Genomic DNA, 26,395 nt, shown 5'->3' with positions numbered 1-26,395 from the left:
GGGGGGGCAAGGTGGAGTGGCCTTGACCAACTGCCACTTTGCTCGTTTCAAAACCATGATGTCTCTCTTTCATGGGTGGGCAAAGCAGAGGAAAGGGAGGTACTCTTGCCCCTTATGACCTCATAAGGAGCAAGATTCCAGATCGGCCCATCTGAGCTTTCATTTTCTCAAAGGCAGAGCAGGATACCCAGGACTCGGTTTACACCTATCGCCACTTCTAGCCACTGGGGGACCATAGGCAGGCTGGGGGAACTCATATTAATGTTTTAAAAAACTCAACGTGAAATTTTCATGCCATGGGACCTTTAAATCAAGAACAGGGGTGAATCAAGATAGAGATTTTATGACGATTTATCGTGCAGGCCTAACCCTAGCCCTGACATCCACTGATTCCTACTCTAAAAGCAATATACTATACTATACTAATAATACTTCTTACTTTACGTATGCTAAAGATCTCTTTGAGAGCCTTTACTTACCTGGAACTTTCGATATATAACATCGTTCATTTCATCAACAATTTCATAGCATTCATACAAACATTTAATATTCACTTGTCAGTAGAGATGTTAGGTATGAGATAGCAAACATGTACAGTATGTGTTTTTAGCAAGGCTGTGAATGTGACATAAATCATGCAGTTTTGCAGTGGACAATAAATGTGAAATGTTTGAATAATGTACATATTTCAGAATACAATCCTGAAATGCAACATGGAATGGGTTTGTAACACAACGTTGAGAACCAGTTTAAGGACAAATAAAACAATCAGCGGTTGAAATAATGCGTGTGTAGGCGCATCCCCGGTGGATCTGGTGCAGACAGCTAGCCCAGAGATGGAGGAGGAACAACCTTCATCTGGGATGCACGTCCGTAACACACACACACACACATACACTCACACATACACACACACAGTATGTAGGCAAGCCTTTCTCCTAAACATCACAAAACATCAAGTAAAAATGTGAATGGAAGCCGTGTATTTTAACCTTCTCCCATTGAGAGTCAGTCCTGGAGACCAATCCTCACACTATTGTGAAGTAACTAGTGTGAAGCGTTATGTGCAGCAGAAGATGACTATCTTCCTCCATTTACCTATGTCCAATTTTGTGATGATTGTCCCTCTATATCAGCTATTGGCACCTCCTACATTGTAACTGCCTTTTTAGTAGATAATGCATCATTCTCTCAAACGGATGCTGACGGACATCTGTTCTGACCTCCTCTCTAGCATGACAAAGGTTTATGAGTGCTGAAAGAAGAGGTGTAACTTCTTACAGACGAAGACTATGAAGCCCTAGTCTTTATTGACAACACTTCATTTTTAAGGATTATTCAGGTGCCACCGAAAATTCCACCAGATGTCCGTCACCTTAACTGCTCCTCAGATCTCCACAGGGTAAATCCAGACAGCTAGCTAGACTATCTGTCCAATTGGAGTGTTCTGTTGCACGACTAAATCAACTTTTAAACCACTATGGCTGGGCGATGTGGAGAAAATCAAATATCACGATATTTTTTACCAAATACCTCAATATCGATACTGCAACGATATTGTAGTGTTGGCTATTGGTGCTTTCACAAATTATTGGCACAATGAGATTGTTGATAACTAATCATCAGTAATGTGGATATACTGACTAAGTGTGTAAAGGCAAATAATGGAAAAGTTGCAACAGTCTGGTAACTGTAACTGTAATTTAGCCTTTAAAACCAGGAAAAGACACCACTTATGCCATATTACGATATTACAATATCCAAAATTTAAGACGATATCTAGTCTCTTATCTCGATATCGATAAAATATCAATATATTGCCCAGCCCTATGTTGCACCCAAACAAGTTCCTTCCCAAGGCTGTTTTGCAGATGCACCGCCGCCTCAGACGATTGCAAAATAAATGCCAATAAACCAGAACACGTTTTCCTCCCATCCCAGAATGTTGTGTGGAAAACCAGACCTTCTGTCGGACCTCTGTGGAGGAAGGTCTGACAATGCGAGACTAATGAAGCTCTAAACAACATGTCAGAAGCTGACGACACTGCCTCCGCCCTTTAGACGTAGCTCACTCGATAACGTCGCAGAGATCCAACCCTTACTTTGCAGACTATAATTATTCAAGAGGTAAGTTATCACATATGCTAACCTCCATGACCTGGTTCACTGGCATGATCTAGGCAGTGGTTCCCCCAGTTTAGTGTGAGCCTGGAGGCCCACCAGGCCTGAGTTGCCACCCACCACGTCTCAGCCACTCGGAATAATTCTTGTATTTTTAATTTTTTTTAATTGTATTTACAATGGGGTTGCTCGGTTGAAACGTTATTTTTTTGTTTTGTTTTGTGTAATTTAAAGTTAGGTTTTAACACTGACTTTATGTGGAGCCCTACAAAGTCTGCTACAAGACCGATTCCACAGGGCTCTACATTAAGTAATCAGAATCAGAAATACTTTATTGATCCTCGAAGGGAAACTCTGTGTTGCAGTTGCACAAATAGTATAAATACCAGAGTAGAAATATAAATAAAGAAATATAAGGAGTGTGGATATGCATGGTATTTACATGGTTAAAGGAATCTTATGATACAGTGTTTACATAATTAACATAATTAAGGAGTTGCAATGGTCAAAAGTGTCTGTGTAGGGAGGAGTTATAAAGTTTAATGGCAACAGGCAGGAATGACTTCATGTGGCGCTCTGTGGTGCATTTTGGGAGAATGAGTGTATCACTAAACTCATAACTGGATATTTAAAGTTTCCAACCGAGCCACCCTACTGTAACTGGTTTAAAAAACATCGTAAAAATAAATTCAAATTTTTTCGCTGGTGGCTGGGCCACCGTACTAGTAATACACTGGGGGAAACACTGTAAATAGTATTTGTTAACCCACTGCAGCCCACTGTAAATCAGCAGGAAATGGTCAAAGGGATCTCATCTGATTACATTGTCACTAGAAAGTGTGACCTTTTTCAACTGTGTTGTTTTCATCTCTCCCAAGACCATACACGCTTTGGAGAATGTGGTGACGGCAGAGTAAGTGGACGGCGGAGAGCTGGAGATGGGACATACTGAGGTGAACGGAGGAGGAGGATAAAGGAGATGGAGGAGAGGAGGAGAGGGGGATGAGAAGATGTTTTCTGTACCCAGCATTCTTACCTCTGATTGGTGTACCACCTGGTGAGGTAATTTGAATGCAAATAAGATTAGAGATAACCATTAGCATAGAGAGAAGAGAATAAGAAAGTGAAACAGAGAAAGACAAGAGTGGTAGGAGAAGCAAAGAGAAGAAAAACAGCAGAGATAAGAGAGATTGCTATTCTCACCCTGTGAGAACAACAAAACATCCATAAAAAGGTATTATTAAATGTGCCATAAGTGTTGGCCAAGAGTGAGAAATACACTTGCTGATAACTTCATTAAAAACCCGTTACATAAATGACAACTGTGCAAAATTCTTTCTTCTGTACAAATGTGTTATTTAAGCACAAACTTGTTTCAATAATTCATACCCGAGCTACAACTGCCAGTCTGTCATTTTTGCATGTGGTTATTTACTTTAACATGCTGCTTATTTGCCTCATACAGCTGGTTATTTGCTCCACAGAGCTGGCATCCTGTTGTGATCATAAAGCGTCTCATTCCCCGCAGTTTAATTCCCCCCCCCCAGCACCTGGCTGTCAGGCACTTGACCCCTCATTTACCAACAACAGGCATTTTTCTGTTCGATTTTCGTCTCTTGCATCCTGACATTATAGTGCGTTCCATTTAACTCGGAAGTCAGAAGCCAGAGCTGGGAACGACGTCACACCCAAGTTGACTGTGTTCCATTGACAAGTCAGATTTCTCATTGTGGGATTAGCGCTAGCCAGATTAGCCATTGTTAGCAATACCGGTTGATAGCAAACCATTGTGCTGTTTTTTGTGCACACACACACTATGGCAACATGTCCACAGATAGAAGATGGACAGTCAGATCATTGATGCACGGCGCAGCAGTGTTGGATTTTGTTTTAAGGGGGACTCTTCGGTTGTCCAAATTCCGAGCTCAGAAATCCGAGGTTGGGGGGGTGTTTCCGACTTTGACCTAGAAAATCTGACTTCCAAGTACAAATGGAGCGCACTGGAAGAACACAAGCTGCCCACTCTCCCTCTGATGCAATTCAAAGAAACCTGCACTTGTGTCCTGGAATACACTGGGAAGTTGCTGCCTCAAAAGTATTAGTATTTCTAATAATCAAGCTCCAAAATGAGCATAATACAGGGGTCTTTTTATAACAGTTGTTATATAATACGGGACATCTAATCTTCTGCCAGCATTTGTCCCTGTGAAATATTTAGGACTGAACCATTTTTGAGCAAAATAAGGAATCGCAACCAATATTCCAGAGAAGAGTCAACCCTAATGCTGACTGCTCTCCATGGCAACAGCTGCCCAGACCTATGGGTATCGTAGTATTTATGGTTTTATTTCTCAGAAACCGAGTTGAAGTAATTAACACTGTGAGATGAGTGATTGCCTAGATTATTTATTGAAACACTTTGGTGTTTTTGACTAAAAAAGTCAAAGAAACCTGCACTGGGATGTTGCGGCCTCAAAGGTTATATTACTTGAAAATGAGCAACCTACAGATCTGTTGTTATAACAGTTGTCATTTTATTTGGGACATCTAATCATCCCACAGCCTTTCTTCCCTGTGCACTAGTTAGGATACGCTATTTCAATCACTTATTTCCTATAAGCATACACTTTTAATTAAGTTATGACTGTACCAAGCATAATCACACACTTATTTTTTTTCCTTTGTGTAATCAGGTGAAATACTGCCGTTTCTTATTTTTGGAGTCCTCCCAGATTTCAAACCAGCCAGTAAAGAGTTACAGTGGTGGAATGTAACTAAGTACATTTCCTTAAGTACTTTAGTTAAGTACAAATGCTGAGGTACTTGGACTTTACTTCAGATTTTTCTTTACCTGCCACTTTTTACTTCTACTCCACTACATTTCAGAGAGAAACATTGTACTTTTCACTCCACTGCATTCATCTGACAGCTTTAGTTACTTTACAAAATAAATTTCTGCACATAAAACACATGTAGTTTATAAAATATGATTTTTTTTTTATAAAGAAAACTAACCAACTAAACGACCTACGAGTTCAGCTGAGATGATTAGACCATTAAACACAACTATTTGGATCCCTTACACTTTCTAAAATGGGAGCATTCTTATCCATTGCGTACTTTTAACTAATATAAGTACATTTTCCAGATGATACTTACATAGATTTACTTAAGTAACACTTTCAATGAAGGACTTTTACTTTTAACAAGTATTTCTTTTACAATGTGGTATTAGTACTTGTACTGTAAGTAAAGGATCGGAATACTTCTTCCACCACTGAAATTACCTTGTAATCTAATTTCTAAGTACTGTAAAATTGCCTTCTTTGCTAGTTTTAGTTAGAGTGTACCAGTTGAGCTGCACATTAAGCTGTGTGACAGTTTAACATCAACCAGACCGCACAACGACTGTCCAACCCAGACGTCCCCTGTCTAAAATAGAGTTGTGAAGTTAGTGGACCTGTTTGGGTTTTCATGAAACTCTCCTGGCTGAATCATCGGTACAAAAGATGAACAAGTACCGCATGTCTGTTTGTTTTTTTCCCAATTATAAAAAGCCCAAAGTACAAGCTAAGTGAATCAATTAATATTATACAATACCAGTCAAAAGCTAGGACATCCTTCATTCACTTGAAAAGGAAAGCGTATCCAACCTTTTGACTGGCACTGTACATATTTTATTTTGCTATATTATATATACTATTTATGTTGGTTGTACATTTTATTCTACACTTATATACATACGCACATTCTTTTCATTCCTCTAAATGTGTATTTTTTTCGCTAGTGTTTCTGGCATTTTGATCTTCTGTTATCTTATTTAGTTGATCTCATTTATTATTTCTAGTATATTTTTTGTATTTTCTGTATGTGTGTCTCTGTAATCTGCTGCTCTAACAGCGTGATTCACCCATCTATCTATCTATCTATCTATCTATCTATCTATCTATCTATCTATCTATCTATCTATCTATCTATCTATCTATCTATCTATGACTCCCAAGCATTTTGGGTATAGTGTATTGAAAGAATTGACAAGACAAGTTGCAGCTTAAATCAATTCACTTTTGAATTCTGGATCAATGGTAAATAAATTCAGCATCTAAAGCGCAGTGTTGTGCCCTCAACTGCACAGACGAAGTGTTTTAACCCTAACACTGACTCTGCTCCATGGCAACAGCTGCCCGGCCTCATGGGTGTCGTAGTATTTATCATTTCATTTCTCAGAAACAGAGTCGAAGCAATCACCACTTCCTGAAACACCTCTATTAATGTGAGACGAGTGATTACGTAGATTATTTATTGAAAGACTTTGATGTTTTTTAACAAAAAGTCTACTTTTTTTCCCAAGGTCCTTTTTTTTTGTTCGACCATCTCACAGAATTAACTTTAGTTATCAACCGCTGAGTCAATCTGCTGGCAGCAATTATCATTATAGTTGGGAAAAGCTTTCACCTTCAGCCGCTTGTTAACAAAGGGTTATTTACCTGTTACATAATTCAAATCAGAGCTCTTATGAATTGACAATCACACTACATTATACTTTTAAAAGTCATGAATCTTTCCGCCCTGATACTATTCATTCTTGTACCACAGTAGCAGCATTTCTTCCTTTAATTTTGCACTTCCCTGGTGTAGGCAATCTGTAGTAGCTGGCACCATTTGGGCATATCAGGTCATATGCAACAAATGGCAGAGAGAGAGGGATGGTTACTATGCAGATGACAGGGATCTGGATAATAAACCAAGCCGCTCTTCAGTCGACAAGAGCACAAAGAAGTGTCAGATACGTGGTGGGAGACAGCAGATGGGGGGGAAGGGGGGCCCTGGAAGCTGTGTGGCCCCTTGGGGTTTGATGGAGGGGGGGACATCAGCAGCTTTCAGAGGGCCGGGCTAGGCAATGCGGACACCTGCCATGACTTCTCACGACTTTGCTAGAAGAATCCCTCGCCATTTCAGCATGAAAGCAAGGTGTCATGACAGGTTTTGGGTTTCATTGTGAAAAATAATAGGACTTTATTATATTTTCACAATGTCTGGATTGGGAGGATTTGTTTCTGTAGTAGAGTCGATCAAAAAAGAATAATATAATGGATTGGCAGTCCTCAACAACTTTGCACATTAGTATCAAACTGATGCTGTGAAATGTACCCGTTGCATCCAGCTTTTTGTCCATTTGGTCTTTTCCAAGCAGAACAATATCCCAACACTTGGCTGCAGCTTGAAGGTAGAGCGGGTTGTCCCCAACGTCCCCCAACGCTGGCACTTCCTCCCGTCCACATGTTGAAGTGTCCTTGGACAAGACACTGAACCCTGAGGTGCTCCCGATGATTGGCCAGCAGTACATTGCATTGTAATGGTAACCTTCTGCCATCAGTGTATGTGTGTGTGCGCATGTGTTAGAATGTGTGTGAATGGACGAATGTCAGGCAAACATTGTAATCCTCTGATAAAATATAAATGTAGCCCATTTACCATGGCAACGTGATTGGCTGTTAAAGGGGACCTCCATTGATTTTACACACCACTATTAGTTTTCCTCCCATGGGGAGCACTACTACGCCTCTGAAAACAGCTGACTTCTCTGGCTCTGGAGGAGCTTTGTCTAATCAGAGAAAACAACACTTATATAGTAATGTTATCAGGTAATGTCAGTGATTACTATGGGGTGTGACAGACGCTTACCTCACGAGACGAGACACCACGAGATTGGGTTCACGAGAACGAGACGAGACGAGTTTTAAAAAAAAAAAATTAAGAAAATCCTTGATGAAATATATGAATGGAAAATAGTTTTTTATTCAACTGAAAAATCACAAAATGCAAAACAATTTAGGTGCTGATAACTGTTTATTTAAAAAAAATAAACAGTATAAATAAATAAATGTGTAAATAACAGAAAATAACACTTTAAATGCAAACAGTAAGTGTATCAATAACCAAAGTACTGCTCTCTTAAACTACAAGTGCAAACAGAACAAATTTTTAATTTTTTTTTTAATGTTTTCGTCGCGGGTGCAGTAGTTGTAGAGAGCTGTGGTGGGTGCTGTAGTGTTTTTGCATAGTGCTCGTGTTAGCCGCGGTATACGGCATTTTTTTCTTACAATGTTTACATATTGTGTTCGTCTTGTCTGTCACTCTTTTGCCGTTTATCATTTCCGCAGGAAAACAAAATGTTGCCACCACAATTTTAAAAGTGGCGGGGGGATCTCCAATAGTAATTCACGCTCCATCACGCTGACATCACAGCGCCTCACGAGACAACTTTTCACCTCGACGAGAATCTCGTCACGTTTAATCTCGCGAGATCTCGTAAAACGAGATCTCTCACCCCTTAGTGATTACTGATGCCATTACCTAGTGTTGGGCTTGTAGACAACACATTTTTAATAGAAAGCCCTGTGTTACAACCTGGGGCAGGGATTTGAAGGAATTAACTCATTTGCATTATAGGATCCAGTATTTTTTGGAGTTTGCCTATTGGTGCGAAGATACACAAACTCTATGACTGTTGTGTGGAATAATCAACCATTAAAGCCAGTGGTTTAGATTAAGTTTCCAGTTGGTGCTAATAATCAGGCAAGACCTATTTGTAGCCCTGTACGTCAGCGGTACCCCGATTTTCCACCAGGCACGTCTGTGCTGTAATCCAGTTTTGTTCCGTTCTCCGCCACGCACCATACCACACTGGGAGCATCTCAGAAGATGAGTGTTTTGCCTGCTTGATTTTATTTTCTCTACAAGTACTTTACAGAACAATCTATTAAGCTTGGATCTACCTTCCATTCCAAGCACTCCTACAATTAAACACCATGCCTTCTCTTTTCTGGTGTTGTCCTGATTGAAATCTGTGATGTCTATCATGTCTTTACATCTCCAAGAGGAATCTTTCGTCGTCCATGGTGTTGCAGAGGAGACATATAGACTACAATATTGGAGGGTGTATTTTGATAATTTGACTGGATGCTCTCTCTGTTTCTCTTACTGCTCGGATGTCTGAAACGCTAGCAGCTCGCGTGAAAACAGACCTGGCCCGTACCTTTTGCTGAGATCCGCTTCATGCACGCTTCTGGGACGCAGGTGGTGGAATATTAAGCATTGACTTGAATGGTCGCCATTGCTCACAGGGGGTGGCGGCGCCTCCGGAACACAGCGCAGACGCACCCTAGTGGAAAATAGGGCTTAGAGAAACTGCCGAGGCAGTGGATAATTCCTGGATGACTGCAGCTTGTGCACATTTATATGATGCCCAAGCAAAAGAACATTATAACAGGTGTCAGTCTGTGGGATAGACAAATGTAGGTGACACTATAACAATTCCGGTCCTTTCCACCACTCTGCCCAGTGTCATCATAACGTTCTGGAAAGCCATAACACTCCCAAATAACAGACCTAAATAGTGACATCAGTGGCTTTTTCAGCTCTGGTTTCTCATTTACATTTGCCATAGTGACAACACTCAGTATGAGCCATATATCCAGGAGCCAACCCGACTAACATGGTTTAGCTAATAGACAGAAACTGCCCCACTGTCAATGCATTCTCTATGGAACTCACATTTCAGAATTCATGTTTCTTACTTTCTGAGACTCAGGCCTAATTAGAGTGCACAATGTGAATGGATTTATTTGGTTTTTGGGCATATCGAAAAGAGGAAAGTCATTTACTGAAGTCAACGTCCTGTATCCAAGGATTCAGAACAAGTACATGTAAGCCTAACCCATTCTGTTTCAAATTTAACCATTCTTTTATTAATCAGTCTCTCGCAAGTGTCTTCATATTCAGAATTTGCAACACTACATCACTGGAGTACCCCTTAAATAGTCAATGTTTGCCAAAAAAATTCAGCTGGGGCCATCTTTGTCAAGCTTTGTCCACACATTGGCCACTGAAGTGTTCTGCTTTTTGAGCCTCAACAAAGAAAGATAGAAATCTGACTGGGGGTGTTATTGCTGTGTTTGAGAATATGTTGGCTGAATCAGAACCTTGATCTTTCACTCCAGCATTGTTTACCACAGAAGAGCTTTGTCCTGTTGCACTAATCTTCTTCTTTTCCAACCTCTTCGGACTAGCGGATCCCGAGGCCAGCAGTCACAGGGCTCCATGGTCCAGCATCCAGAGAGTCGACGTTGGTCTGGGTCACAACACTCTTCAACGGACAAACTTTGGTTGTAATTACTGGCAGACAGTTGAGCTTGGGAGTGTCAAAGGAAGCTTTACAGAAGCCAAAGGAAATTTTTGTTATTTTTATTCCAAAAGAGAGCAAAGGTCTCAAATTGAAAAATGAAGCTATTAGTGTTTCTCAATGTATCAAATTCATTTAATTGGTCTGACTTATTCATGAGCAAATCTAATCACTCCTCTATATAATGAAATCTATTGAAACAAATAAATGGAATAATTGTGGAGTGCTGACTTTGCACACGGCTATATATTTCACTTGCCTTTGTGTGGCACAGGATAACTCTGATTTTCATATTAAAAGAAAGCCAGCCATCTGTGCCTGGGTGCTGTGGGACTGCATGTGACGACAGGTCCCTATGAAACAAACTGAAACAAATTGCCATGCTATCTGATTAATAATACATGGCATGTTTGTCCTAAACTCCGGCCCAGACTACGGCTTGGTAAAAATTGGACTTAAAAGCCAATGATATCCTGAAGCTTGTCTCTCAGCCTTTCCTCTCTGCCTGCACTGAGGCAGAGAGGACAGGCTCAGCCGCAAGGGCTGGCAAGAAAGTCCGGCCCTATACAGCCATTATGATGTTTTGTAGGTGCTTGCAACTTTTGGCAAGAAGCAAACATTTCTATTTTGTCACCAAAAAAGAGAGAAAAGGGCAGCTGAAAGGGTGTATAATGCTCGGTTTTCAGCCTGAAGTCATCCAGCTCTGCTGTGAGCTGCCCGGGCTGGTTTTTGTGGAGAAAGATGCCCTATCTGCTCTTCTGGATCCTGGCCACGTTCTCACAGAGCTGCCTCACATGGCTGCCTCGGCTTTCACATTCATCACTGTCTGTGGAGTGTTAAGCACTGTTGGCACGGCACTGTTCCCACACAGGTGCTGCTGAGGCAATTAATGCAATCTATGACATCCCACTCAAAGTCTGAACCACTTATTTCCAGAAGCTTATTGTGTTTTACTTTCTGAAAATAGGCTTTCATATAGGCCATGATGTTTTTTTTAAATGTTCTTTGTATTGTTTGCTTGCATCCTGCAAGGTCTCAAAGGTTAGTTACCACACCCACCAAACACCTGATAGGACAGCTAACTGCATTGATTTTCTAAAAAAGTGACCTGTGTGTGAACATGTTGAGATGAGTGCTTTACCTGATCGCAGTTGTTTTATGCGCCCGTTGCTGCTGCTGATGTCAACAGGCAGAAAGTCTTTGAACCAGTAGATCTCCGGGTCAGGGTTGCCGCTGGCTGCGCACAGCATCGTAGCAGTGCGCGTTCTCTCCACAACCTTCAGCTGGGGCCCCATGTCTATGGTGGGGAAACCATGAGGGATCTGGTCCTCTGTGACAAAGACAGAGACAAATAAACATTGGCACACTGACAAATGACAAGTGGAAGATGTCAGTTAAGACTTGAATCAATCACTGGATGTTCTTTTCAGCCTAGACCAGGAGTGTCAACCTCAATTTCTCAAAGGGCCACACTAGAAAATGAGAATCAAGGGCCAGACAAATATCGTATTGACATGTTGACATGTTTTTTTTTATTTTGACAGTCAAATATCTTCGACTGCAGTATGGTAAGTCTTATAAAGTCTTCTAACTTACAGTGTGGTTGACATAAAGTCAGAAAAAAAGTTCCTTTGCCATCAAAGAAAAAGTGCCAAAAAAGTGTCAGAAACTATTTAAAAAAGGTTGCCTGGATAGCTCATTTGGTAGAGGGGGTGGCTCTGTATAGAGGTTTACTCTTCAAGGCAGCGGGCCTGGGTTCAATTTGGAACTACAACCCTCTTCTGCATGTCATCCCGCCCCCCCATCTCCCCTTTCATTTCTTCAGCTGTCCTGTAAAATAATGCCCTAAAAAATAATCTTTAAAAAAATATTGGGCAAAGACGTGGAAAGAAATGCCAAAAGTGACATCAAAATTCAGAAAAGCGACAACCTGTGGGACGAAATCCATTGTGAACCTAAATTCACAATGTTTGACACATGGCCTAGACCCTGCGGTGTGAGATTTCCCTGCTCATCCCACATCCTTAAGCATACAAGGTTCCCCCCATAAAATTCAAATTCTGGGCCACTGCATGACTAATCCTTCTAAGGAATTTCTCGTCATGGATCGGAGTGAACGAGAGCGAAAGCGATGCAATTTCACCCCGAGTGGAATGCATTCTGAAAGCGAAAGGCCCTCGCTGTGCACACATAATCTTAAACACTTAGTGCGGTTAAATGTCAGTCCTGGCAAATTACGGATGAAAAATGAATAAAATCATGGGCTGAAAATCCCATTCCTCACCTCTGCCCATGCTGCTGAGGACGGACACAGCAACAGAGCAAAGCTTCACACACCTCGTCTCATTATCATCAGATCAAGATCTTTTCAGCATCAAATAGAATCCTGTGATTTGTGTCTGTTGTGACAGTACAAACACCACTTTAGGTATGAATGAATAGGTAATCCCTGACTTGTACTCTACTACCATCAGCAGATGGACATTTTTGACTTGTACTGAAATATGTCCACAACTGTTGGATTGTTGCCATAGAATTTGGTACAGACATTGTACAGTCCATTGATGGTCAACATCCACTATCTTCTTTTACATTTCCGAAGGTGTGCCTTTGAACACTGAACTGATTCTGTCTTTTTTTAAAAGGGGGTTGGGGGGGTTAAATATCGTAATCCAGAACAGAATGCCAGTTCTTTTCCCTGCACTAAATGAAAGACACATTGCTTCCTACATTAGTGCTGAACATTGTTGGGTAATGAATATTTCTAAGAAGACAATTAGTGGCATGTGACTTTTTTTTAAATAGGACACAGGGTGGCATGAGGTATGCCAATTAAAAGTTAAATTGCAGAAGCAGAAACTGAAAAAGGAAAAGCTTAACTATAAAATGCTCAACTTAAAAGTTGCATGTTGTTTAGTTTGGTTTTTCCTCCCAGCCCACTGCATTTGCTAATTACTCTTCATATTTTTAAGTAAATGAGGAGGGTCTTGGTGGCGCATGGAGACACCTTGCAGACACCAGGGAGAGCTCCATAATCAACCCACAGTGAACAGTGCCATCCATATTGGCTAGATAACAAGTAGTCTCACACATTGCCACTGTGATTCAAAGGAAGGTCTGGCTAGTCCACATAGTCCAGCATTCAGGGATGAGAGAAAAACATGCTCTGGTTTATTAGCATTTCTTTAAAGGTTCCATGGCATAACAATTTCACTTTATGAGTTTTTTTTAACATTAATATGTGCTCCCCCAGCCTGCCTATGGTCCCCCAGTGGCTAGAAAGGGTGATAGGTGTAAACCGAGCCCTGGGTATCCTGCTCCGCCTTTGAGAAAATGAAATCTCAGATGGGCCAATCTGGAATCTTGCCCTTTATGATGTCATAAGGAGCAAGGTTAACTCCCTTCTGCCTGGCCAGGGAATTTGGCCCACCCATGAGCGAGAGACATCATGGCTTTCAAACAAGCAAAGTGGCAGTTAGTCAAGGCCACACCCCCAGCCTTCACCTTGTCCCCCCCCCCCATTCTCCTCAAAAGCGACAGACTCAGAAATGGCACATCCTAAGGAAAGCTATTTGTGGGACTGGCTCTAGTGGCTGTAATTCTGCACCAAGGCTGGATTTAGGGAAAGAGCTTTTTAGATATGGTGGACCACTAAGGTCCCCTAATACATCTAGGTCTATGTAAAAGCATCCAAAGAGGACCATGTCATGGGACCTTTAAACCAATCACAGTCGCCATGGACGGGTCTAAGCTCCATACTGTGCTGCTGCAAAGTAACCTCGGGCAGGAACTTGTTTTGGTGCATCGTGCTCATTTAAAAGTAGTTTTAGTCGTGCAGCAGAAAACTCAGATGAAAAACATAGTCTAGCTAGCTGTCTGGATTTACCCTGCAGATAGCACTCATAAATCCACAGAAGTTTAAAAATCCCACACACAGAAAGAGGAAGGACGTGATTTTTGGCGGAAAGACATGCATCTGGCGGATTTTTCTGTGGCAGGGGAGCGATCCCGAAAGTGGAACATCCAGATATAGACTAGGTAACAAAGCCAGCAACAGTTGTCATATTTATACAGACGGAGGAGGGGGATACATTGTCAAACATGATGTCCAACTTCCAGACCCTACACAGTCTCTCTTCCATTACAGACAAACCATTATCCATTTCCAGATTGAGCTTTTCCATGTTGGTCGTTTTCATTTGAGCCGTTCCCTTTCAATTAGACTTTATACATTCCGTATGCTTTGATTTTGTATTTATCTGATGATAACTGTTATTTTTGTCTGGCCCACAGCACTGCCAGCGAGGCCAGCCCTTTAAACAGAAAAGTCTGCTGCTGAGTGAGTCACTGAGTGAGTAATGAAGTTACACTATTGGTGGGAGAGAGTGATGAAAAGGACAATGACACATATTTTTCACAAATTTCAGCATGCAGTGCGGCAAGCTCCGCGTGCCACATTGGGACAGCCTCTGATAAAGAGCTTAGAATGGGCCGTGGGGAGGGGAGAAAAGATCCTGTGGTGACAGATAAAAAATGAAACTCTGGGAAACAAAGGAGAGGTGACAGCCAGGCTAGCTGAAAGCTGCTGGAAGACTCCCAGTGTTGAAAAAAAGAGCCTCTTCACTCCACACAGTAAGCAAATGAGACCAGTCATTCTTGTTTTTTTGCTCGGGTGCACCCTCATTTGTTACTGTTAGGGTACCAGAGGGCACTGGGCTGACAGTAGGGGACAGACATATCCCTGGTGCAACCCCGCTTCTAAAAAAAATGACATTCCAATACAACAAAACTGCATCCTCAATTACGTTTGAGGGAAAGTGTCAAGTCACTCGCCAAATTCACACTCATGCTTGGTCAGTGTCTCTCAGCCTCCAATACCAACGCAGTAATCCCCCCTTTGGGGTGGTGGATGGGTCAACAACACAGGACTTTCACTCAGAAGACCGGGGTTCATGTCCCTTTCTTGTCCTCTGTGTCACTTAAATGTACATTTTGGACCCCACCCACTTTTCCTAAACCTAACTGTCCCGCTCTTGTGCCGCATGTCAGTTAAACTTACTTACTCTGCTGTTTTACATAACCTGATGTATAGAGTTACGTGTAGGGTATCTGAGTCAGAAAATGACATAATCACTGTTTTGGCTAACCCTGTACGCAGTTCAGTTAGATTCTCTGGAACCATTGGCAAACATGTCTGTATATTAGTCACTGAACACTGTGGAAGGCTTTGTATTTTTGTGTTTGTGTATATTTTTATTGTGATATGGATCCCCCTGGGTCTGAAATAATATGTCCCGACCCAGAGCGCCAAGAAGGGACATCAAGAAGCCGATGCCAAGAAGTCAATGCCAAGAAGTTATTTCCACAAACCCCAACCGGCCCGTCAGACACCACCTACCAAGAGCCTGGGTCTGTCCGAGGTTTCTGACTAAAAGGAAGTTTTTCCTCGCCACTGTCACACTGTTGCTTGTGTAGCACCTGGAATTAACCTTATCGAAAGTATTTTGTTTGGTTTACAGACAACACATAATTTAGCTGCATTCTGTTTAGTAATGCATTGAAGTATGTAGTTCTATTATAAATTATGCAGTTCTTCATCCTGCCAGTAGGGGGCTAGCTGTGTAGTGGTTTGTGGTTCAAACTTACTGTAATACATTGTAACAAGAAGACACTTTTGGCAGAGAAGTTGAGGCCGTGTAGAAAAGGAGAGACACGTTTTGTGTGTGTCCGCGGTAGTGAACTCGAACTCGCTGTCTGAACAATCCTACTGTAAAGGAATAAACTGAACTTTTATACACTACTATCAGCGTCTCCGTCTGAGTGGTGTAACACTTGCTCTGGAAAAAACTACTAGAACTGTTGGGTCCTTGTAAATTCTGGAGTGTGGTCTAGACCTACTCTATCTTTAAAGTGTCTTGAGATAACTCTTGTTATGAATTATTATAATTATTATTACTCTTATTATGTATATATATATATATATAAATAAAATTGAATTGAATTGAAGTTGACACAGATCGTCTAAATATACTGCATTTCGTTGCATTGTACCTGTACATGCGTAATGACAACAAAGTTGAATCTTATCTAATATGACGCTATAGGAGACTATTTACGTCAATAACAAACGCCAAAGGCACCCGACCAAGCGTCGCTTTTTGACGCGATGGGAGTAAGAATGTGTTGCCATGTTACCAGGGTGATATGGCTGATATGGACCCAGATTGCAGAAAAGGCAACGAGGAGGCAGCAGTAGGTACGAATGATACAGTACTACAGGAAAATGTACAGATTACTAGGCACAGGCTGAAACTTAATTATATAAGTACAATGACAAACTAACGCCAGACAAAGACGACAGACTAAATACACAATGCAATGAGGGTAGCGACGCGGGACAGGTGACATGAGGGCAGATAAACAGGTGAACCCCATCTCCCGTTTCAGGAAGGAGGTTTAACAAACTCTGACCCTGAACTCTGAGTTGATGTACCCTGAGATGGGAAGCTCTGAGATTTTGGTTCCACAACAGCTGATTTGAGTTGGTTCAACCACTCAGAGTTAAGCGCGTGCACCACCACTATGAAAAGGCAGCATGAGTGGAGGCATGATACTACAATTCACCATGGTAACAACCACAAACATCTGGTCGGCGGAAATACTCATGTACACATACAACAAGTTTGAACATGTATTTAGTTAAAAAAGCAACACAGTGGCTGCAGCAAAAGAGAGAGAATTGCTACAAGAGTGAATTAAAGCATGTGTTCCAAAATAGTGTATTCATATCCTATTTAATCATATGTATAATAATACTGTATTGAACCTATGATCAACCTATGATCAATTTCATTTAGGTGCAATCCTGCGGTCGATGAACTAGTAGGCCTACTAATCCCATTCTGATGCTGCAGCATCATTATTCAAACGCAACCCTGTGGAACTCCTTTTTAATGGCTCTTACTGGTTTGGGTCCAGGGAACACTGCAATAGAGTTTCAGAGTGAGTTCCTTTCTTGGGACAGCTCTGCATACAATGGCTCTACTAATATGCTCCACATCATCAGTGTTGTAAAGAAAACTGCCATTTGCAAAAAAAACGTAATGTGACACAAAGAATGTGCTTGGACGTAGAGCATGTCCATGATGGGTTACATTAGTGATATGAAGATGGATAAGGTGGGTGGCAGTAGCTCAGTCTGTAGGGAGTGGGGTTGGGAAGCGGAGGGTTGCTGGTTCAATCTCTGTGCGGACCAATGGAAGTATGGGGGTGGACTGGTAGCTGGAGAGGTGCCAGTTCACCTCCTGGGCACTGCCAAGGTGCTCTTGAGCAAGGCACCTAACCCTCAACTGTTCTGGGTGCCTTCCCACTCTGACATCTCCCCATTAGTGCATGTATAGGACCTAAGCATGTGTGTGTAATTCAGGCCTGTGTGTAATAACAACAGAATTTTTCCTTATGGGACTAATAAAGTATCCATTATTATTAAAGGTTATGGAGGCTACATAACTGATGGACTGGGAAGAAAAATGATACGTAGGAAGTTATCTGTAAATGAAAATACATCTATAGTCGGGGACTCAATATCATCTCCTGATGTATGTTTAACTCCCTAAGATGTAATACATCTTAGGGATCAACAGGATCGTTCACACAAGGAAATGCCATGTAGGAAGTAAAACAAGACAATAAAATCTGGTAAGGATGCCTCCTGGGACGCCTCCCTAGGCACGTCCAGCTGGGAGGAGGCCTCTGGGAAGACCCAGGACTAGGTGGGGGGATTATATCTCCAACCTGGCCTGGGAACGCCTCGGGATCCCCCAGTCGGAGCTGGTTGATGTGGCTCGGGAAAGGGAAGTTTGGGGTTCCCTGCTGGAACTGCTGCCCCTGAGACCCGGATGAAGATGGATGGAAAACAAAATAAAATAAAACTGACACAAGGATGGAACTGGGTTCAACAAAAGAAATGAGCCATGAATAGGGAATGAGAACAATACAGCAAAACAGGAAACAGTGTAAAAATAACATTGACATGCAATGGAGTCTAATTGCCAAAGACTTTGTACTTTTTATTGCGCTGTACAATAAACTTTTTTGCATATCTGCAACAATATGATATGTATCATCCCACATGGACTCAGAGACTTGAGTGTGTGTGAGAGAGATGAGCCTCGTTCCAATGTAAGCCGCTCAGGTGCAGTCTGGGAATCACGAGTGGCTTTGCGTTTGTTTTCAACAGACTAAGGTGACTGAAAGAAAGCTCCTGAAACCCTATAACCTCTATCTTGCCTCGGATGACGTGGTCCTAACTAATACCTACAAAGAACTGAATCTTCGACATGCTTCGTGACAATAAAGCAAAAGTTGGTTACGCATGCGGGATTCTGTACCCCTCCCAAGACACCTGATATGTGTGCATGAGCTCCGGGAGTGTAGTAAATGAAAAGACTTCACAATACATGTAGCTGTTCCATGGCAACGCAGCCACACACTTGAGAGGGGAAGAATTACCATGCTTGTTAACTGAGACTCCACAAATGAATCCACTGTAACTCAAAGAGAAAAACATAACAAAACCTTAAATTGGATATTAACCAGACAGCAATGCTGAATCACGTTGGAGCCGCATCGTGTTGCAGCTGATTGGCCGTCCGTCAAAAAGTGTTTGTGTGCCGGTGTCCATGACACGTCCACTCCTACTCTTTTCTTGTTATTTGCTCTTTGGGGAAAGAGACGGTAACCCAAACCCTCCTCTCGTCTCTTCAGGCAACATGGACCCATAAGTACACATGTCATTAAGCTGCAGTTTTGAAAATCAAGTCTAAAGGATGACCATGAAAGAACACCCTTATGCAACTTGCCTGCAACCAGCCTGATATCAAATGTCCGTCCTGGTTTGGAACTCACTCTGAACTCTCAAACCATGCAAGATTTCTAATATCACGGTCAATAGCTTAGCTTAAAGGGGACCACCACCTAAATTCAGAGTTTCAATATGTTATTACCATGGCCTAGGAATATGAAGGTAAATGTGGTGCAAAATGCGAGAGCTTGTGGACCTGATGTGTACACTTGTAGAATATAATGTGAGAACGTGCAGAACTAAAAATCTACAGTTTTATGTTCACACACATGTTCAGAATGTGAAGTCACAAAATAAAATTCACATTTGTGGTATTTACTTAACCCTTGTGTTGTCTTCTCTTTAACCATGAACTTGTCCTTTTAGGACAAAATTGAAAATCAACATTCTTTTGTTGCTTTTTCTGATTTATTTGTCACTTTTTCCATGCACTTGATGCTTTTTTTTAAAACCTCAGCTGGTTTAATAATTGGTTTTACACTTGTTCTGGGATTTCATGGTCAACAAACCTCATTTGCATCAAATTATACATACGTTTTTAGTTAAAAAGGCCGAAATTATGATTATTTTGACTAATGGTTAAGATCAGAGGATGTTGAGTGGTTGACAGATGGGTATATGTCAAAATTTGAAACCAATATAAAAAAAGAATTCAAATAAGATTAAGATATAAGATTGAATAAAACACCCAAAAAATTCAATGCAAGTGATCAATAATTTTACCTGAAGAATGTTGTATGGAATCATCCATGTTATTTTGGGGCAATTTGGTTAAAAGAAATCCCTATTTCGGATATAAAACACTTTGAAACGGGTCAATTTAAACACATATACCAACAAAATATCAATATATGCATTTCATATTTATATTACATATTTTTACAACTGCAAATTTTAACATACACGTGCAGAGTTTTTCTCTCATTATATTCTACAAGTGCTCACATTAAGTCTACAAGCTTGCATCTTGCACCATATTTACCTTCATATAGGAAAGTACAATTGTAAATAACTGTTGTGATTTGGCGCTATATAAATAAAATTGAATTGCAATATTGAATACAATTAAGTCAGACTTAAACGTGTGATGTCATCAAGTATACAGTGTGTGGAGCTGTTCTGTAAACTGATTTGGGTTTTCTTTACTCTATTGTAGTGTTGCCTGCTGTGAAACAGCAAGTGTTCCGCATACCCAGAATTCCCCTTATGTGCTACCCAAAGGTGGAATTTGACACGTTACATTTACTCATGTTACTGTAATTGAGTCATTTTTTTGTGTACTTTTACTTTTAGTTAAGCATGTTTTGTTTGAAGAGTTGTAACTCTACCACATTTCAAATTGCGTTTGTTACTGAGTAAAAAAGTAAATAAAAAAGGTCTAACATTTTTTTTTTTTATCAAAAGTGGCGCCTTTATCCAATCGTATGAATGTACGAATGTGAAAGTATGAATGAGATATTAAAAGTAAATTATAAAAAACAAATTCTCCCAATTGTTAAATGTAAGTTACTTATACTAAATACATTTTAAATGAATTTTACTTTTACTTTTCCTTACTATGTAGAACATGTCCCAGTTCATTGTCTATGGAGCAGCTCCACACTTTACACTCATTGACATCACACATTCGAGTTTTAGCACTCTAGTTTTGAGATTTGTTTGCTTGTTACTATTTTTCGACTTAGACCCTAGAAATGTAGCTCAGCGTAAATTCTTTCAGGAAGACCTAACTGTTAATAGATGTACTCTTAAATCAAATCAGCTGTTATCCAAATAAATGTACACTTTATCATGTTGTGTATAACTGTCGCATATCTGCAACTAGTCCCTCCTGATTGAAATGTAGCTCACCGTAATTTCTTTCAGGTAATCAATGCTCTCTACCTAACTCCAATCAGCTGTTGGAGGCGTTCACCTTCCTGCCAAACCAATCAGAATCATACACAAATTGCAAGGACCAATCACAGGGTCTCAACCATGCTTTAAATCTTGCTTTCTATTGCGCTGTACAATAAACCTTTTCATATCTGCAAACATGTCCCTCCTGATTAAAATAACTTGTCATGAATTTTGAAAATGGCCGTAGTTCCCCTTCAGGCTTGACAGCTTTACAAACACCACCTCAGACAACCTGTAATATTCGGCTCTGCTCCGACTTTTCATTGAGCGCGTCAGTAATCCACTTTGATTTCATTCAGCAGAAGAAGTGGGTTTTCTTACCACTCAAAAAGGAAGTACTTGGCCCTAAAAGGTGGATTACATCAAATCCATTGGAGAGTTTATTGAGAAGGTAGACTGCTCTATTATTAGGAGAACTGCATTTTCAATTTACACTTTGAATTGAGTCAACTGTGAATTGAATGGATCCAGAGGAGAGCCCCAGAGCTGGGTCCCTGTTGACTGGGATAAGGCTTCTCTGACAGCTGAGGCAGAACAGCTTCACTGTTAGCACTGTATTGATACTAATATACTGCTACTGGATTTCAGAATAGTCCATATCAAAGCATAGGAACTCCTTTTCTTTACAAATAAAGTTACCCTTCATCTGGGCCTTCAACCTGCCAAATGGGGTAAAGAATTGATTCTAGCAGGAAGGGTTGTTAGATTTCGAGCCAAATTAGCAAATTCTGAATTAAATATTAAAGCAAGTAAAGAAGGAAAACAATCTTTAAATTGTGGATATGTAATAAAATACCAGTAACTTAAGCAATAATTGTTTTGGTGTTCTCGTCAAGCTCTTGGAAACATAACAACACTTTTAATTGCTTTTACCAATTTTTCTATACATTCCTTTATTCGGATCAGCTGCTAACAATGTAGAAGCTGTGTGTAGAATAGAAATACCATACCAACATACAATTTTACATACATTTAAAACAAGACATGGTAAAATAAAATCACTGTGTACATGTTTTTGTAAGTTAGTGTCAAATAGAATTAAATCACATTCTGACAATAATAGCCCATCATGGTTAAATTAAATAATGTTTAGTGCGTAAGCCTGTCCTCAGAAATCTTTTAAAAAGGGCCTTACTGGGTGTCTCCACTATGATAGTTCAAATCAAGCTATTTCAAATTGTGATGGCTCTAAGCATTACAGACCTGCACTCAAATCCATCCATCCATCCATCCATCCATCCATCCATGGATCCACCCACCCATCCATCCATCCATGGATCCACCCACCCCACCCATTCATCCACCATCATCCATGCATCCATCATCCAGGCCATCCACCCACCCATCCACCATCCCACATCCACCACCCATCCATATGGATCCACCCACCACCCATCATCCATCCAACCATCCATCCATGATCCATCCACCACCCTCCATCCATGGATCTATTCACCCACCCATCCATCCATCCATCCATGGATCCACCCACCCATCCATCCATCCATCCACCCACCCACCCACCCACCGAGCTTCCTGCTTTAGGTATTAAAACACTTTTACATAGTTTTTTCATCACTCACAGAAAAAGGTCCATACATGGAACACCGCTCTCTCCCTGTGGCAGTGTCCATATTTTAACAAAGAGTCCAATCTTCCTGCAGCTTTCTAAAAAACCCCTGAATAAAACCAAAACCATCTCAAATCCAGCAGCCAGTATCTCCTACATTACATACCAAAGATAGGGTACGATGTTCGCTCTAACCGCTACAGAGATTACTACGGTGCTACGCTGTGTGTACTTTCAACTAGACTCAAAAACAAGTGTTGTTTTGGGGAGTTTGGGGGAAAGCTGTGGGAGCCTCGCGCTTCTTAGAACAATTGATCATTACCAGAATTCACACAGCTCCATGTGGGGTCAACAAAAGGCTAAATAACTTTTTCACATATTCAGCAGACCTGGAAACAGACTTTGAGTGTAATATCAGTGGAGTTTCTCTTTTCATAACAGCCATGGTTAAGTAATATAATTGTTATTTTGGCTTAACAAAAATAAGCCAAAATTTCTCCAGTATTTTTGTACTGGAGAAGTTCATTTTTTGAGCCAAAGTAACTTTTAGAATTTAGAATTTTAAAGTAACCAACCACTTCTTTGACCATTCCACTGTGTTCAGGGACACATTAATCCATATAGTCACATATATATCCATATAGTCTGTGAAAACGCATTCAGTTTGTATCTTAGTTGTTGAATCTTTTACAAATATTTAGTTAAGTTGGCTGAAAATTAAAAAAATGAAAGCAGTTCAAAGTGAGAGGACATTTCCCTTTTTGCACATTCCTGGTAATCTACATGTTATTTATCCCTGCACATGAATAATAGCCTCTCTTTGGGGATAAAGGTGGGGTGATAAAATGTATGAAAATATTTGCCACAGCTAGGGGGGCAGAGGGGGGTTGTCGCTTAATATTAAGGGGGCACTGCTCCCCCCCCAGAACCGCCACTAATTACTCAAATGGTTAAAATGAAAAAAAAAAGTATAAAGACTACCTAGTGTGTTAATAATAAATCAATGACTTCTCTCAGAAAATGTTTCTCACCAGTATAGGTGCTAAATACTGTACAGGTTTCCATGTCTTACTGGTCTCTAATTGGCTAAAACCCAGTCTTAGTTCCACATAAGTACGCTGTAGTTGTGAGTGTATTGATAACTGCAGGGGGTGGGGTGGGAGTTTTAGTTTCACAACAAAGGCTAGAATGTGAGTTTTCATCAGCCAGGCCAAGAAACCACAGAGCTACTGATCGATGCGCAGCCCAATCAAACCCTCACAGGTGCATTATGGTCATTCTGTGCTGTGGGAGGGTAAATACCTCAGTTATCCCCTCTTTAGGTTGAGTTAATGTTTAATTAATTCATAACTGTTATGGGCAGTAAAAAGTGCAGTCTGGGTGCATCTTGGCTCAGTGTAGGCCTGACTGATTATGGCCACCGTAGACCGGTGCACACTGAGCTCATAGTTCTGCTGTGACAGCTTGTTTTGGCTTTTGGCTGTAATACAGAAGCCGCAGAGAGAAACCAGATCAGGCCTGATGGTGACAGGAGGGGGGTCAGGCTGGGGTTGGTGTTGGAGTCGTACACATAAGATAAGTCTTCATACAAGTAGGTTGGATATACAGGCCTGAGGGCTGTAAGATATTCCACTACAGATTACTGAATACATCTACAGCTTTAGATATGTACAAGACATCTTTTCACAGACATCCAAAATTATTTCTCTTTTTAGACAAGCATGTTCTTGGGTAACGTTTCAAAGAATTCCCTCTTAAAGGTCCCATGACATGGGGCTCTTTGGATGCTTTTATATAACCCTTAGTGGTCCCCTAATAATGTACCTGAAGTCTCTTATACATAGACCTTAGTGGTCCCCTAATACTGTATCTGAAGTCTCTTTCATATAGTCCTTAGTGGTCCCCTAATACTGTATCTGAAGTGTCTTTCATATAGTCCTTAGTGGTCCACTTATACTGTATCTGAGGTGTCTTTTATATAGACCTCAGTGGTCCCCTAATACTGTAGCTGAAGTCTCTTTCCCAAAATTCAGCCTTGGTGCAGAATTACAGCCACTAGAGCCAGTCCCACAATGAGTTTTCCTTAGAATGTGCCATTTCTGAGTCTGTAGCTTTTGAAGAGGATAAGGGGGGGGGGGGGCTTGACCAACTGCCACTTTGCTCGTTTAAAAAAGCCATGATGTCTCTCTCTCTTATGGGTGGGCCAAATTGTCCAGGCGGGCAAAGCAGAGAAAGGGGAGGTAACCTTGCCCCTTATGACCTTATAAGGGGACAAGATTCCCAATCAGCCCATCTGAGCTTTCATTTTCTCAAAGACAGAGCAGGATACCCAGGGTTTGGGCTACACATGTCACCATTTCTAGCCACTGGGGGACCATAGGCAGGCATGGGGGAACTCATATTAATGTTAAAAAAAACTTTTCATGTCATGAAAGGGACTTTTAAATCATACCTTTTGCTCCAAAAATGAAAGATGGGCTCAGCCTGCCCTAAAATGTAATTTGTAGCATATTCCATCACATCACTCAAAATAAGTAAGATATTATGAATACTTTGTATAGCTTCTGAAATACTTAAAAATTGTCTTGCTGAGCTTTAATGATGTCCTGGCTGTGCGTCTCCTCTGCCATTGCTGCGTGGCAGGTGAACAACAAAAAACAGCCTCCTGGTTGACATGAACACAAACATGAAGCTAGGCATTGCCTTTGGTAAAACATTGAATATTCTGGGGGGGACATGTTCTTTCATCTTTTGGAGGGATGGACAATCATGCACCTGACAAGGGATTTAGACACATTCCTGTGGCCAACACAGAGTATAAAATGTATAAAACAAAGCAGGGGCCATCTCTTTACACATAGAAGTCACTAGGTGAGTCACTGAGTCACTAAGTTACATCATTGGTCAGTGTGAGTGATGAAGTCACACCTCTGGTCGGTCGAGTAGGAGTTTTCACATTGGCCATTGCTCTTTCAAAATTAGTAGGCGGTGTGAAAAAAAAAATTCCACCGACAGTCATCTGATCAGCTTCCCTATTACAAACTGGATTGCTGTTACTGACTACAAAACCTGTAAACATTTCTAATTAAAAGCCCTGTAGTTTAATTGGACAAAATCCCATCATTAACATGGATTTCATTGTGAATTTGGTCTGTTTATAATTTAGCCAGTTTCTCCATGTTCCCTTGTATATATTGTTGGAAGGCTCCCTCTTATCAACAATTGTAATGCACAGCATGTTATTTAAAAATGTCATTCAACCATTTGATCAGTGATGGGTAGGACAAAGGAAACAAAATAAGAACCAGGGTGAAGGTGGGTACTGAGAAAATGGTTTGGAAAAGGTTGCCAAGGTAGACCAAGGGCCTTAGATAAATACTGCAATGCTGCATCTTGCCATCATTTAGCAATCTAATATTTCTGATGTTTGTGTGGGTGGGAGCCCCGGATCAGCCAAGGAAGGATAATTCCCCTGATGAGGGTTTACAGTCTGGGTGCAGACAGACAAGCCTCTCAGCCGCCTGAGATAGCAGAAGAGGATCACTTACACTCAGGACTTTCCCAGACTGACTGTGGCTGCGAGGGAATACTTTGGACAAGAAACAATGGTGCCCATGATGGGAAGGTTGTTTTTTTAGCAGAAAGGGTATACTGTTTCACTTGTGCTGTTGCAAGGCAAATTGCTTCACCACATCCCATGGTTAATATGTACTGTATTACGCTCAGGGGTGTAGTGGTAAAAAAAGAGGTGGGTAAA

The 26,395-nt window shown here is 41.0% G+C and overlaps 1 protein-coding gene across 1 annotated transcript in view; it reads right to left on the bottom strand.

Annotated features, from left to right (window-relative positions):
- ptprfa (protein tyrosine phosphatase receptor type Fa) overlaps window positions 1-26,395 on the bottom strand; it is a 373,454-nt gene that overhangs the window by 192,272 nt on the left and 154,787 nt on the right. The window contains exon 5 of the mRNA XM_032525794.1: window positions 11,448-11,636. Within this exon, the coding sequence (XP_032381685.1) occupies window positions 11,448-11,636 (189 nt within the window). The remainder of the gene's footprint in view (window positions 1-11,447; window positions 11,637-26,395) is intronic.

The sequence above is a fragment of the Etheostoma spectabile genome, chromosome 9, assembly GCF_008692095.1.
Source record: "Etheostoma spectabile isolate EspeVRDwgs_2016 chromosome 9, UIUC_Espe_1.0, whole genome shotgun sequence".
NCBI classification, from domain to species: domain Eukaryota; kingdom Metazoa; phylum Chordata; class Actinopteri; order Perciformes; family Percidae; genus Etheostoma; species Etheostoma spectabile.
Note: the sequence above shows the minus strand (reverse complement) of the source record. Positions and strands in the feature narration are given on the sequence as shown.